Source organism: Cetorhinus maximus, chromosome 9 (assembly GCF_964194155.1).
Source record: "Cetorhinus maximus chromosome 9, sCetMax3.hap1.1, whole genome shotgun sequence".
Taxonomy (NCBI): Eukaryota; Metazoa; Chordata; class Chondrichthyes; order Lamniformes; family Cetorhinidae; genus Cetorhinus; species Cetorhinus maximus.
In genome coordinates this window covers 9578514-9593584 of record NC_135887.1, presented here as the reverse complement: position 1 = coordinate 9593584, position 15071 = coordinate 9578514, and the positions used below count along the sequence as shown (strand labels likewise).

At 42.7% G+C, this 15071-nt stretch overlaps 1 protein-coding gene across 3 annotated transcripts in view; it reads left to right on the top strand.

Annotated features, from left to right (window-relative positions):
• Positions 1-14621, top strand: part of gosr1 (golgi SNAP receptor complex member 1) — a 121884-nt gene extending 107263 nt beyond the window's left edge. For all 3 annotated transcript variants that reach the window (XM_078548016.1, XM_078548015.1, XM_078548017.1), the window contains exons 8-9: positions 10523-10605; positions 12285-14621. In XM_078548016.1, the coding sequence (XP_078404142.1) occupies positions 10523-10605; positions 12285-12409 (208 nt within the window). In that variant the 3' untranslated portion in view covers positions 12410-14621. The remainder of the gene's footprint in view (positions 1-10522; positions 10606-12284) is intronic.
• The last annotated feature ends 450 nt before the right edge of the window (positions 14622-15071 follow it).

Below are 15071 nucleotides of genomic sequence, written 5' to 3'. Positions count from 1 at the left end.
AATGGGCAAAGAAGTGGCAGATGGAATACAACGTGGGGAAGTGTGAGGTCATGCACTTTGGTAGGAAGAATAGAGGCATAGACTATTTTCTAAATGGGGAGAGAATTCAGAAATCTGGAGTGCAAAGGGACTTGGGAGTCCTAGTCTAGGATTCTCTTAAGGTTAACTTGTAGGTTGAGTCGGTAGTTAGGAAGGCAAATGCAATGTTGGCATTTATTTCAAGAGGACTAGAATATAAAAGCAGGGATGTGCTGCTGAGGCTTTATAAGGCTCTGGTCAGACCACATTTAGAATATTGTGAGCAATTTTGGGCCCCGTATCTCAGGAAAGATATGCTGGCCCCGGAGAGGGTCCAGAGGAAGTTCATGAGAATGATCCCAGGAATGAAAGGCTTAACATATGAGGAACGTTTGAGGACTCTGGGTCTATACTCGATGGAGTTTAGAAGGATGAGGGGGGATTTGATTGAAACTTACAGAATACTGAAAGGCCTGGATAGAGTGGACGTGGGGAAGATGTTTCCATTAGTAGGAGAGACTAGGACCCGAGGGCACAGCCTCAGAGTAAAGGGAAGACCTTTTAGAACAGAGATGAGGAGAAACCTCTTTAGCCAGAGAGTGGTGAATCTATGGAATTCATTGCCACAGAAGGCTGTGGAGGCCAGGTCATTGAGTGTATTTAAGACCAAGATAGATAGGTTCTTGATTGGTAAGGGGATCAAAGGTTATGGGGAGAAGGCGGGAGAATGGGTTTGAGAAACTTATCAGCCATGATTGAATGGCGGAGCAGACTCGATGGGCTGAATGGCCTAATTTCTGCTCCTATGTCTTATGGACAGGCTGACTTTTAATTTCTGGTTGCAAACACTTGGGAAAACTATGGTGGGGATTCCCGGCATCATTTATAGCATGAATCACTTGAAAAGGAAACAATAGTGTGAGTTATCTTGAAGGACAGCGGTTAGTTAAGGAGCCTGGACATAGTTAACGTTTAATTGGAGAAATAATAAAGGGTCGTTGATATTAACACAGTATGGTAGAACATTTCTGAGAAAATTGCATATTTTAGTTTAAGAATTTTATAGGCAGAGCTCTCTCTAAGTTTTAAGTTAACAAAAAGGAGGCCATGTTTGGTGTTACTGGGAGTGCTTATGATGAATTAGTTACATCAGGAAGATGGATTTTGTTCTTGAATAACTTTGTGCATGCCATCAAACAAGTAGTTCAAAAATTAAGTGCATATGGACATTCACAGTTCATTACCAAAGTCGTTGGGCTATTTTAGTGTTTCTTTTTCTAAATTAATTTCAGTCTAAATTGAAATGGATTTGGTCTATTAAAGGTTGATTACAATCAGCAGCACATATTCTCATTTGAAAATTACCACTTAAAACAATTGATTGTTTCCTGAGATATTGTAAAAATGAACTAATGGGTAGGTAGAAGCAAATTGTTTCGAATAGCTGAGGGGCCAGGAAGGATATTTAGAGCAAAATTGAGAGAATGTGGACTCACTTCCGTGTTTAGTGATCGTGGTGTAATGTGTCAGCATTCATGATTACATTGGACAGGTAGATGAAGAAATTGAAGGCATATGGGAACTGAGTGGTTAACTATTTATTGATTGTAACTATTTGTTCATGCGGAAGGTAAACACCGATATAGACTGATTGGGCTAAATATCCTGTTTCTATGTGTATTTCTGTGTAAGTGTTGCCAGATCTAAAGGAATTCCTCAGCCAGGTCCCTTTTAAGTTTTCCACTCATGTGAAGCTGAAACTGACAATGTCATGGTGATACATACACATCAGTATCTTTCTGTAGTGTTAACCTCATCTTAGAAAAATAAATATAAAATATTGCATTTTAAACACATGCTCACCATCCTCACCCTTTCTCCATTCTCTCTAATGTATTTTCTTTTTAATTTTACTTTTGATTACCTCTAATCTAAATCATTTCTATTGTTTTTAGAAAAAGCTTAAGCACTTAACTTATTTGTTCTGGATTTCGGGATCATACTTTTTATGTGTGAGAATCAAGAAATTTCTCTTTCGATTGCCTAAAAAGCAGTTCAGCTACTCTTGATTTAGAAGTGTAAAGAGTGATTGGTCATGTCTATGATTATCATACATTATAATCAATTTCAATATTTTATAATTTACACCCAGGACAAAGCAGCCTGCTTGATTGGCACCCCTTCCACAAACATTCACTCCCTCTACCACCAATGAACAGTGACAGCAGTGTGTGTCATCTACAAGATGCACTGCAGAAACTTACCAAACCTCCTTAGACAGCACCTTCCAAACCCACGACCACTACTACCTAGAAAGACAAGGGCAGCAGATAGATGGGAACACCACCACCTGGAAGTTCCCCTTCAAGCCACTCACCATCCTGACTTGGAAATATATCGCCGTTCCTCCACTGTCACTGGATCAAAATCCTGGAACTCCCTCGCTAACAGCACTGTGGGCGTACTACACCACAGGGACTGCAGCAGTTTAAGAAGGCAGCTCACCACCACCACCTTCTCAAGGGCAATTAGGGATGGGCAATAAAATGCTGGCCCAGCCAGTGACGCCCACATCCCAGCAATGAATGAAAAAAATTGCAATTAAATATGGCAGAGCATATTTTATAAATAAAAATGCTCAATGTGTGGTATGTGCACTGTAACAGTATGAAACATAATTGTTGAGGGATGATTTCATGATCCTTGCACTTAAAGCACAATATCAGTTTTGAAGAGATGCTGTGTTTGCAATCTAAGAAGTCAGTCTGCAGCATTGTGTGCTTGGGTAATAAATGATTTGTGAAAGTAATACAAAATGCTCTTGGTGCTTTTATTTTTATTAATGCAGCAAATCGTATATATTGGTGAAAAACGAACAGATAAGGGACACAGTTTGCCCTGAAATCTGGGAGAGGAAGACTGACCCACCCATGCTATAGTGACAAGCAGACAAAATCCTCCTAGGCGTCTACTATGCAGCTGTATGATCAGTCATCAGGAACATCTGTGACTGTCCTTTCAATTGTTGCTCTCCCTACATGGAGAGGAAGAGATTACCTGATCTTTGTCTAGCATCTGTCCACAATTGAATGACTAATGGTGGTAACTTCATGGGAGAAGAAAGTACACCCCACAAAAACTCATTCCCACACCCCCCCAACCCAACCCAACCCAACCCATCAAAATTTACAGATCTTACTTTAAATCCTCTGACAACAGTGTCGGAACAGGAGTAGGCAATTTACCCCCTCAAGCCTCTTCTGACGTTCAGTTAGATCATGGCTGATCTGCAACCCAACTTTGTGGCCGGAATCTTCCGGGCCCGCCTGCAGCGGGACTTTGGGCGTGAGGCCAGAGATCCGTTTCCCAAGGTTGAAGATGAACTTTAGGAATTAAGCTCTCGGGACTTTAAAGGCGGGCTTAAGGCAGGCCGAGCTTCCCAACGAATGTCGGGAAGCCCTTTTGCATGCATCAGCATGTCATGCATACAAATTAAGAGGCTACCTCGCCAGAATTAGGTTTCCCCTCCAAATTAAGTTCCCTGTCAATGAGAAATTAGAATTTATGACTATGCACCTGGCATGCTTGATTTCTTCCAGGACCTTGAAGTGAGTGGACGCTGCTTTGGCCTTCTTGGGGATCACTCCGAGGTCTCGGCCCCTTGACTCTGATTGGGTGCCGGTAGGCCAAGCTGCGCGAAGGCTAGACATGGGAAGGCAGGCTCAGGGGGGAAAGGGGTAGGGTGGAAGGGTGGAGCAGAGGCTGGACATGGGAGGCAGGCTCAGGGGGGAAAGGGGTAGGGTGGAAGGGTGGAGCAGAGGCTGGACACGGGAGGCAGGCGAAGAGGGTGGAAGGGTAGAGTAGAGGCTGGACACAGAAGACAGGCTAAGGCTGGAAGAGGTGGAAAGGTGGAGCGGAGGCTGGACACAGGAGGCAGGCTAAGGGTGAAAGTGAAGGGGGCTGTCCTAGGAAGGAAGAGAGACTCTGTCTGGGGCAGCGAGGGACCTAAAAGAGAATTTGCACACAGACTAAGGGGCTATGGCTGAGGTATTAAATACTTTGCACCCATCTTTACCAAGGAGGTAGTTGCTACCCGGGCCATGGTGACAGACGAGGAAACTCTGTCACTAGAAGGGTTCAGAGTTGATAAGGAGGAAGTGTTGAACAGACTTTCTGTACTTATAGTTGACAAGCACCAGGAGCGGACGAAATGCATCCAAGGATATTGAAGGAAGTGAGAGTAGAAATTACAGGGGCACTGGCCATAATTTTTCAGACTTCCCTAGATTCAGGGGAGGTGCCAGAGGACTGGAGAATTACAAACATTATGCCCTTATTCAAAAAAAGTTGTAAAGATAAGCCCAGCAATTACAACTTAGTCAGTTTAACTTCAGTGGTGGGCAAGATTCTAGAAACAATTATTTGGGATAGAATTAGTAGTCACATGGAAAAATATGGGTTGATAAGGAAGAGACAGCATGGATTTCTAAAGGGGAAATCGTGTTTAACTAACTTGCTGGAGTTTTTTGAAGAGGTAACAGAAAAAGTCAATGAGGGTAATGCTGTTGATGTGGTGTACATGGACTTTCAAAAGGCATTTGATACAGTGCCACACAACAGATTTGTGAGTAAAGTTATTGCTCATGGAATAAAAGGGACAGTAGCAACATGGATACAAAATTGGCTGAAAAATAGGAAGCAGAGGCTAATGGTCAATGGATATTTATCGGGTTGGAGGAAGGTTTGTCGTGGAGTTCCCCAGGGGTTGTATTGGGACCTTTGCTCTTCCTGATATATGGTAATGATCTGTATCTTGGTGTGCAGGGATCAATTTCAAAATTTGCAGATGATACAAAGCTTGGGAGTGTTGTAAACTGCAAGGAGGACAGTGTAGAACTTCAAAAGGACATAGACAAGCTGGTGGAGTGGGCAGATAGGTGGCAGATGAAGTTCAATGCTGAGAAGTATGAGGTGAAGCATTTTGGCAGGAAGAACATGGACAGAAAATATAAAATAAGGGGTGAAACTTGAAATGGGGTGCAGGAGCAGAAAACCTCGGATGTATGTGTGCATAGATCATTGAAGGTGGCCGGACAGGTGGAGAGAGCAGTTGATAAAGCATATAGTATCCTATGAGTGTAAGATCAAAGAGATTATGTTGAATTTATATAAGACACTCATTAGACCTCAGCTGGAGCATTGTGTATAGTTCTGGGTGCCACATTATAGGAAGGATGTGAACACACTAGAGAGAGTGCAGAAGAGGTTTACAAGAATGGTTCTAGGGATGAGAAACTTCAGTTACGAAGATAAATCGGAGAGGTTGGGACTGTCCTTGGAGAAAAGAAGGCTAAGAGGAGATTTGATAAAGATGTTCAAAATCATGAGAGGGCTGGACAGAGTAGATAGGGAGAAGTTGTACCCGCTCATAAAAGGGTCAAGAATGAGATGGCACAGATTTAAAGTGATTTGCAAAAGAAGCAAATGTGACATGAGAAAAAAAATTTCTCACAACGAGTTGTTTGGGTCTGGAATGCACTGCCTGGAATTGTGGTGGAGGCAGGTTCAAACAAGGCATTCGAGAGGGTGTTAGATTTGAATAGAAACAATGTGCAGAGGTACAGGGAAATGGCATGAGGTCATAATGCTCATTTGGGGAGCCAGTTAGACAGGATGGGCTGAATGGCCTCCCTCTGTGCCATTAAAATTCTGAGATTCTGTGCTTCACATGGGATGAAGAGAAGGACCTTGCTTGTTGGGTCTGGGGGTCCTGTGGTTGGGTGAGGGAAGGGATTTCTGGGCAGGGATGGTGGTAGAGAGGTGGTCATGGAGGGTGGGGTCAGTGCTGTCGACGTTGGGGTCTTGGGCATTGAAGTAAGAGTACAGGTCAGCAGAGGGAACAGTCATAGTTGGAGGGGTGTGGGATGTAGTAGGGTGACAGGTCCAGGGTGATAGTCAGGTATCTGAAGGTTTGATGGGTGGGATTCACGGAAATGGATGAAATGGGTAGCTCGGATAATGGGAGGGGTCAGGGTGGGCATGGGATTGGTTACTGGTGTGGGCTCAGAGGGGAAAGAAGGCATGTGGAGGATGATGGGTATAGGTGCAAGGGTAATGGGGGAGTTTCAAGGGTGATAGAGGAATGGTTACATTGGGTGGCTAAAGTGTGATGGGAAGTTGGTGGATGAGAGGGGAGGCTAGAAGGTGGTGGAGTGAGTCTCGAACGTCACACGCACCATTTTGGGATTCTCAGCTATGCAACGCTGTCGCTCTGAAACTGTGATCCCTCGAAGTGGATGGAGTTTAAAGTGAGCAAAATAGGCCAACTAAAGGGACACCCTAATAACCATGAGGCAACTGGATGACAACCAAGCTCAGTTCTGTTCTCCTCTCCATGGTGAAGCCCACACAGCAGCAGGTTTGCTCCCTGACTCATGGGTCTCATAACATCGAGATCTCAACAAGGTCTGGAGCTACCACTCATTCTGTGCGATTTTCCACCTACTGCTGTCAGAGGGAGGGAGGGAAGTAGATGCTTCGAGGGGCACAGCTGGTGGATGGCAGCAAACTCCCAACTCCAAACCTCCAGCCTCTCGGGTGAATGGTCATGGCTGACAAGTGGTAAGTCTTTCTATACTGCCAAGCCAATAGTCTCTCTGTGGAGCCTTGAGAGTAATGGAGGCAAGCTGAATAGTGTCTGAGGGAGGGTTCTTGCACCCCGGTCATCACCCCGGTCAAAGAGCAATTTCTCTGCGCAATCATGTATGAATGGGAGGAACACTGATCTCTTCCTCCAGGATGTCCTTCACCTGGAAGGGGTGGGGTGGGGATGCCATGTCTAGACAGAAGCCAGGTACAGGGCTTAGCACTGGCTTGGTGACTCTGAGTTGGAGGTAAACCTGAATGGAATATGCTCAGTAGATTGATTCTCAAGTCATTCACAGATCCACTGAGGCCTAGATGATGCAAGTGTCAGGCAACCATGGCTCTCATCCAGATGAAGAGATGGAGGGCCTGTCGAAGGTTGGCAGGGGGCCAGGAGAAGCAGCGGTCTGAGCAGCAACAGGCAGTGGAGCCTCAAGAAGATCAGGATGCTGGCAACCAAAGGCCAGTGAAACAACGAGCATTGGTCTGACCACTGGTATATCGCAAGCATTGCAACTATCAACAGGTGAGTCAACGCAATGCCGGAGGCGCCTTAGAATGTCCCAGAACGTGACTGAACACATCTGTCAGCTTCTCCACGATGACCTGCGTCCACAAGGACTTGGAGGCAATGGTATTCTTTGCTAGTGGCTCCTTCCAGGGCTTCACTGGGACCTGTGCGACATCTCCCAATCAGCGACACAAGTGCAAACGGAAGGTGACAGATGCCCTGTTCAGGATGGCGCACGAATGTGTGCAATTCCACCTGGATACCAAAAGCCAGGCTGCAAGATCGTTGAGTTTTGCAGCAATCTCAGATTTCCTGCAAGTGCAAAGGGATATTGACTGTAGACATAAGGCCTTGAGAGCACCCTGGCAACATTCATCAATTGGAAAAGTTCCAACTCCGCACGTGCAGCTGTTATGAGATCACAAAAGGTAAATCCTGTATGTTTGTGCTTGGTTTTTTCACTTTATACATTAATGATCTAGATGAAGGAACTGAGGGCATTCTGGCTAAGTTTGCAGATGATACAAAGATAGGTGGAGGGACAGGTAGTATTGAGGAGGCGGGGAGGCTGCAGAAGGATTTGGACAGGTTAGGAGAATGGGCAAAGAAGTGGCAGATGGAATACAACATGGGGAAATGTGAGGTCATGCACTTTGGTAGGAAGAATAGAGGCATAGACTATTTTCTAAATGGGGAGAGAATTCAGAAATCTGGAGTGCAAAGGGACTTGGGAGTCCTAGTCCAGGATTCTCTTAAGGTTAACTTGTAGGTTGGTAGTTAGGAAGGCAAATGCAATGTTGGCATTTATTTCGAGAGGACTAGAATATAAAAGCAGGGATGTGCTGCTGAGGCTTTATAAGGCTCTGGTCAGACCACATTTAGAATATTGTGAGCAATTTTGGGCCCCGTTCCTCAGGAAGGATGTTCTGGCCATGGAGAGGGTCCAGAGGAGGTTCACAAGAACGATCCCAGGAATGAAAGGCTTAACATATGAGGAACGTTTGAGGACTCTGGGTCTATACTCGATGGAGTTTAGAAGGATGAGGGGGGATTTGATTGAAACTTACAGAATACTGAAAGGCCTGGATAGAGTGGACGTGGGGAAGATGCTTCCATAAGTAGGAGAGATTAAGACCCGAGGGCACAGCCTCAGAGTAAAGGGAAGACCTTTTAGAACAGAGATGAGGAGAAACTTCTTTAGCCAGAGAGTGGTGAATCTATGGAATTCATTGCCACAGAAGGCTGTGGAGGCCAGGTTATTGAGTGTATTTAAGACCGAGATAGATAGGTTCTTGATTAGTAAGTGGATCAAAGGGTACGGGGCGAAGGCGGGAAAATGGGATTGAGAAACTTATCAGCCATGATGAATGGCGGAGCAGACTCGATGGGCCGAATGGCCTAATTTCTACTCCTATGTCTTATAGGGAGCTCTCTCAACACCCACATTTGGACACACTCCCAGGTGTCTCAGATTTTTGAAGAACTTTGGCGATTGCAGGGCTGGCTCCATGGGGACAAGGGACACCCCCAGAAGACCTGGCTGATGATGCCAGTTTGCCACCTACAGAGTGTTGCTGAGGAGAGGTACAATGCCACACATACCTCCATAAGGTCCACAATTGAGCAGACGATAGCCCTCCTAAAGGTGAGGTTCAGACGTTTGGACCACTCAGGCGGGGTTCTCCCAGTACTCACCACTGTGTGTGTCTCAGATCGTCATTGTCTGCTGTACCCTGCACAACCTCGCTACAAAGGGGGGAATGTCTTGATTGAGGAAGACATGGAGGATCAAGATGTTTCCTCCAACGATGAGGACGGTGAACAGGATGGTGCTGACGAGGGACAGGATGTCGTGGAGCTACATGCAGAGGCCATTGCAAGGGTATGATGTGGCAGACAGGCCTGTGACAATCTGATAGATAACAGATTCCAGGCAGAGTATGCTGCCAAGACATTTCCTTTGCTATTTGGTTTTCTATCCTCTGCTGGCTGGAAGGTCCGGCTCCTTTATGGTTTCAGACATTATACTTTGCTCTAATGTACTTTGATTTGTGATAGCTGAATTAAGTTGCACTACTTAACGTAGAAGTGTTTCTTAATTTCACTCCTGAAAGGAATGGCTCTAATTTTTAGACCAATCCCCCCCTTGTCCTCAACTCCCTCCTCAACCACAAAAAGTTTTATCTACCCTAACCGTTCCTCTTAATAATTTAAACTTCAATCAAATCACCCCTTAACCTTCTAAATTCCAGGAACTAGAAGCCTAGTTTATGTAATCTCTCGTCATAATTTAAAACTTGAAGACCAGGTGTCATTCTGATAAACTTACAGGCTCTCATCCATCTTAAGGTGTGGTACATAGAACAGCTCACAGTACTCCAGGTGCAATCTAACCAAGACTTTGTGCAGTTGAAAGATGACTTCTACTCCTGGTGTACTCCTCCTATTTCTTGTGATCAATTCCATTGTATTCTAGCCCTCTAGATGTAAAGGCCAGTATCCCATTAGCCTTTGTGATTATTTTCTGTACCTGTTCATGACAGTTTCATGATCTATGTACGAGGGCCCCTAAATCTCTTTGGATCGCCACTTTTTCTAGTTTTTCAACATTTCAGAAGTACCACATGTAATCTTTCTTAGGTCCAAAGTGGGTGACCTCACATTTGCTTACATTGCAATCCATTTGCTCCAGCTTTGCCCATTCACTTCATCTATCAATATCTTTGTAATCTGTACTTCCATCTGTACTGCTTATCTTTGCATCATCGGTAAATTTAAATACATGGCTTTCCATCTCATCACCTAAGTTGTAAATAAATAGTGAATAGTTGAGGCCCCAACAAGGGGTATAACAGGCCGCAAAGGAACAGATGAGGCAAGAAGACACAGAGAAGTCGCAAACCTTTAGGCATAGAGTAGGAAATACATCACTGTTACAAGTTGAAAAATTGCTTTAATCCAGCTCTGATTGCTTAGAAAGTAACTTAGCCAAGGCTAACTGGTGTATAGAATTTTCCAGCCTTATCCTAGCTGGATTACTGGTCTCATTGGACTTTAAACATGGTTAAATTTAGATTGTGAATGTAGAAAAAGAAGTGCCAAGTCTGCACATTTGTTATGCTGGTGCAGAGGCTGAGAGGTAAGTAAAGAGGAAAAAGGATGAAGATTAATTGGAAGAAATTGGAAAAGCGGACAGCGGTGGGAATACCCCGTGCACTAGTGTGTGTCACATTCATCAAAGAAGCAGACTGCAGTGTACGTTTTGATTTTCTGTCAGTTCAGCTTGGAAATTGCAGCAAGCTAAGCAAACTATTCTTAGCAATGATATGATGTGTTTTCTTTCTTTAGCATCGCCATGGCAACAAAAGAAAATGTGACATCACAACGAGGAATACTGAAGTCATTACAAAGCAAAGTGAACTCCTTGGCCAGTATCCTTTTTTAAAAAGTCTCCCATGTTATATCTGGGTAAAGAATAAATTGGAAGATAGAATGTAGTGAAACAGCCTGGTGGACTGGCTTGCTTAGTGCAGTCTGCCTGGAGTTTCGATATCCTTGGATGAAGCATTCTGTCTAACCTTTGTTAAACTCTTCCACAGGACAACAGTGATACATCAAATTACTGCATTTTAGTTTTGTAAGAACTGTTCATTTTTGTCGAACATCGTGAATTACATACATTCAGTGCAAAATATTAAACTTTCTGGGCACGTTGTAGTCGATGTTTCACAAAGTATCAATTTTCAGAAGTTTGAATCTTTATGCAGAAAAATATGTAAAACTTTGCATGAAAGCTGTAAGTGAGGATCATGGCAAGTCACAATTTTATGTTCAGTGTTCCAATGTTGTAGACTTTTGAGTGTAGATGTTAAATACCATAACTATTCTATCAATGAGACAAACACACATGATTTTTTTTGAATTTTCTGTGGTAAGTACTTAAGTATTACTTGTTATCAATCCACGGCACATTTCTCTGAGAGTACGGTCACACCATGGTTTGTTATTGGACTACTTAGTAATGCAGAGTTTTGGACTAATACTCTGAAGACTTGAGTTCAAATCCCACCATGGCCGTTGGGGAATTTAAATTCAGTTAATTAAATCTGGATGTAAAAGCTGCTAGCAGTAATGGTAACTGTGAAACGACTGGATGGTTAAAAACCCATCTAGTTCGTGACTGTCCTTTTAGGGGAAGGAAATCTACAGCCCTTACCAGGTCTGGCCTGTATATAATTCCAGCCCCACGGCAATGTGATTAGCTCTCAACTGTCCCCTAAATGGCACAGAATTATGCTCTTTACAAGCCCAGACAGCCATGAGGGGTTTCCTATGGCCTGGAGCAGAGCATTAATGCAAGGTCCTTGAGCAATTGCTACTGAGTGTACAAGTTCGCCACATAGTTTGCCCGTCGGGTAGAGAAAAGCTGGGGTTGGAGCCATGGGAACATGTCCACCTTCTGAAAGCACTGGCTGGCCTTCAAAACCGCGTTAAATGTTAGTGTGTTTAATCGTGGCAGGTGTATTTAGGAGAGAGCAGTGAAATTAGCCCCAGCTTCAAATAAATTGCAGTGGATGTCTGGATTATTATTTTTAAAGTGAATCTGCAATCAGTTCAAAGGTGATCCATCCAAATTATTCTCTGAAATAAATAGTTATGCCTTACAAACCAGTAAGGCTCGCAGTCCAATCTCCGGTCTCATCAATTAGTTAATCTCAGGTCGGGTGCCCATAGGAGAACGTCAGTTGGCCTCAGTGATCTCTATTAGAAAGATAAAAACAAGCCAGGGTTCTTGCTTCTGATCTGAAGGGTCAACATAGAGTATCAGCGAGGATGTAATTGGACTTGATTGTGATGCTCATGCAGTTGAATAGCTGTCAGCGCTTAAACATCCAATCTCATACATGAAGCACAATCACATCATAGAATGCTTTGCATTCATGGAGCTTATACCCCATCAAGGAATCTATGCTTTTAGAAAAGGAGATAAGTTGAGTTGGGGAAGGGAAGCTAAAAACTTTGTGTAATACCTCATTATTGTTCAATGTTATAACATTATTTTGTATTCAATTTATTAAAATGATTTTAGATTCTTTAACAACAACTCCAGATCGATTTCCAGCTATTAACAACCTGGTTCAGAGGATAAATTTGAGGAAACGCAGGGACACATTAATTTTGGGAGGTGTTATTGGCATTTGTACTATCTTATTGCTACTGTATGCTTTTCACTGATGAAACATCTGCATAAAATGTTTCCATAGCTGCAAAGCACTGGGGAGAGAGAGGGGAACTTGTGGACTCAACCTGCATATATTGGCTGGATTGTTCGTGTGATGGATTTAGGTTACACTGGAATGCTATAAAAGTGTATTCCTTCGGGCCACATTGTGTGATTGGTTTATGCTCAAATGTTAAACCTCAGATTTTTTTTATTTAACTATGCTCTTGGAATATATAATTTTGAAGTACAGCACATTACCATTTTGTGAAAGGATGCATTAGAATGTAGTCTGTTTCCGCCTCTTTCCTTCCTCATTCCTCCATTATCCAGATAGTAAGTTACTGTCTCATGTATAAGCAATTATAAAGTCAGATTTAAAAAAAACTGTTCTTTGAATCATATATCTTGGATAAATGCATTTATGCATTTTCAAGAGCATATATAATATGTATATAAAAATACTTTCATACACAATGATCCTGCAGTTCATTTATATATCAGTGTGCTGTGTCACACTGTGATAAGACGTGGGGTTTGCTCCTTTCGATTTCATCACCTGTCCAGTTTCTGGTCTCTTCAGAGAGAAATACCCAAATGAATGCAAAAGCAAAATACCGTGGATACTGGAAATCTGAAATAAAAACAGAAAATGCTGGAAATACTCAGCAGCTCAGACAGCATCTGTGGAGAGAGAGGCAGAGTTAAGGTTTCAGGTCGATGACCTTTCATCAGAGCCAGATCCGATGAATGGTCATCAACCTGAAACGTCGGCTCTGTTTTGCTCTCCAAGATGCTGTATGAGCTGCTGAATATTTCCAGCATTTTCTGTTTTACCCAAATGAATGGTTCTAAGTTCATCTCCACGTGATTTGGTTACAGAGCAGCCTTGGCTGAGACCTGGGAGCAGATATCAAACTTACCCATTCTCCTGGAAATGTGAAGAAGACTTAAAGAGAAAAGAAAAGCAAGAAATTAGTTTTTCGTTAAATAATGTATCTAGACATCCATGCAATCATAAGTTTTGAATTGTTCAGCAAGTCTCCCAAAGCTTTAGTCATCTGGCAAATTTCCAAACAGTTGTCATGTGGCCATGCACACTATTTGTGCATGCATGTGCAGCCTTGTGCTTAACAATTTGGGCTAATTTCTTAAATGTGTGCACATGAATGTACAGTGCTCATTTATATTAACTTGTACTGTGCTATTGGTAAACTGTGTTAATGCGTTGGAATAAGCTGCTGAAACCACCTCCCACCTAAACCAAGTAATTTCACTTCTCTTGTTAATAAATATGGGTGAAATATATTGAAAGTTTTGGATTTCTCTACAAAAATACAATTGCCAAAGCCTACTTTTTAAAAGAAAGAAACCATAAAATTTTGAAATATCTGTGCTTAAAAACCAGCACCACTGTGAATGAAGAATACTTATCTTGCAATTTTTTTTCAGATATTTTGCAGTAAGGCTGCAGTTTTGCCCTTTACCCCATTATTCGTTTAAATCACTATACATTTATTCACAAACCACTAACTGTGGCCTCCTTAATGATTTCAAGAGAATACAACACACTGTCACTCCTACTTAAGAGGAAGAGTCTGTTTCTATTCCTCAGATTGAGGTAACCGATTTGAATGTTGTGGTTTAGAACTCATGCAGGTACAAAACTCGATGCTTGGAAATATGAATCATTCCAACAGAGTGTTCAGAAAAAAAAAACACTTTTTTTGTACGTTACACTGTTTTTTGGATATAGGCAATGATCTATTTACCATGGCATCTTTTACGAATTAACTTGACACACTGGCAAGCAAAAATTGACTGGCTAATTGGATTATTTGAGTACAGATTGTTCAGTTGAATAGCTATAATTTTGTTTACCACACAGTCGAGTTGATCCACATAAAAGGTGCAGTTGTGCCCTAAGATGGAGCTCTCACAGCTGCTGTGTTTTTTGTTTATCTATTCAAAGCTTTTGATGTCAAAAACCTATTCATTTCTCAGATCTTTCCCTCTTCTCTTACTGTCCTTCTTTTCTCTCTCCTCTCCCCCTCCCCCCCAACTCCTCCGCCTTGCTTCTTCAAATGCTTCTGGAAATTTTGTTAATGTAGATTTTAATAATCTTGTAAAATAATCTTCAGTTCTCTGCTAATGTGCATTTTCTGCATTGTACAGAGGAGCTCTGACTGTGTATGTAATTTGTTAATAAATTAGAATCCTAAGTGATCCTGCTTGCTGGTGTTTTGCCTTTTATATTGTTATGGACGGGGAGAGTTGTGGGATAATTTTCCCCCTTTTCTCACCTCTCGACTGACCTTGACAGCAATGTATTTTAGAGAAGGTGTGTTTTCCCCCTTTCTAGTGCTCTGACTTTTAGTGCTGTAGATTGCTAACAGTAAAAAGAAGCAGGTCACTTTTTTACACAGTCCTTAAGATGACGGTTGAAACATTGCAGACCTGAAGTATTCTCTCTTGGTCCACTGGAAACAATGGAGGTTGGAAGTTTTTGGTTGTCGTAGATGAAATTGTGGCCAGGCTCCTAAAGTGAATAAATATAGTCTTGCAGGTAAAACAAATAAGCCCTTCTTCTCTGTCTAAGGTAACTTTTGAGGCAGGATATTCCCTTGTGCTGGCTGAGAGATGGCTTCCCTCTAGGCGTCATATCCCAGACTGACC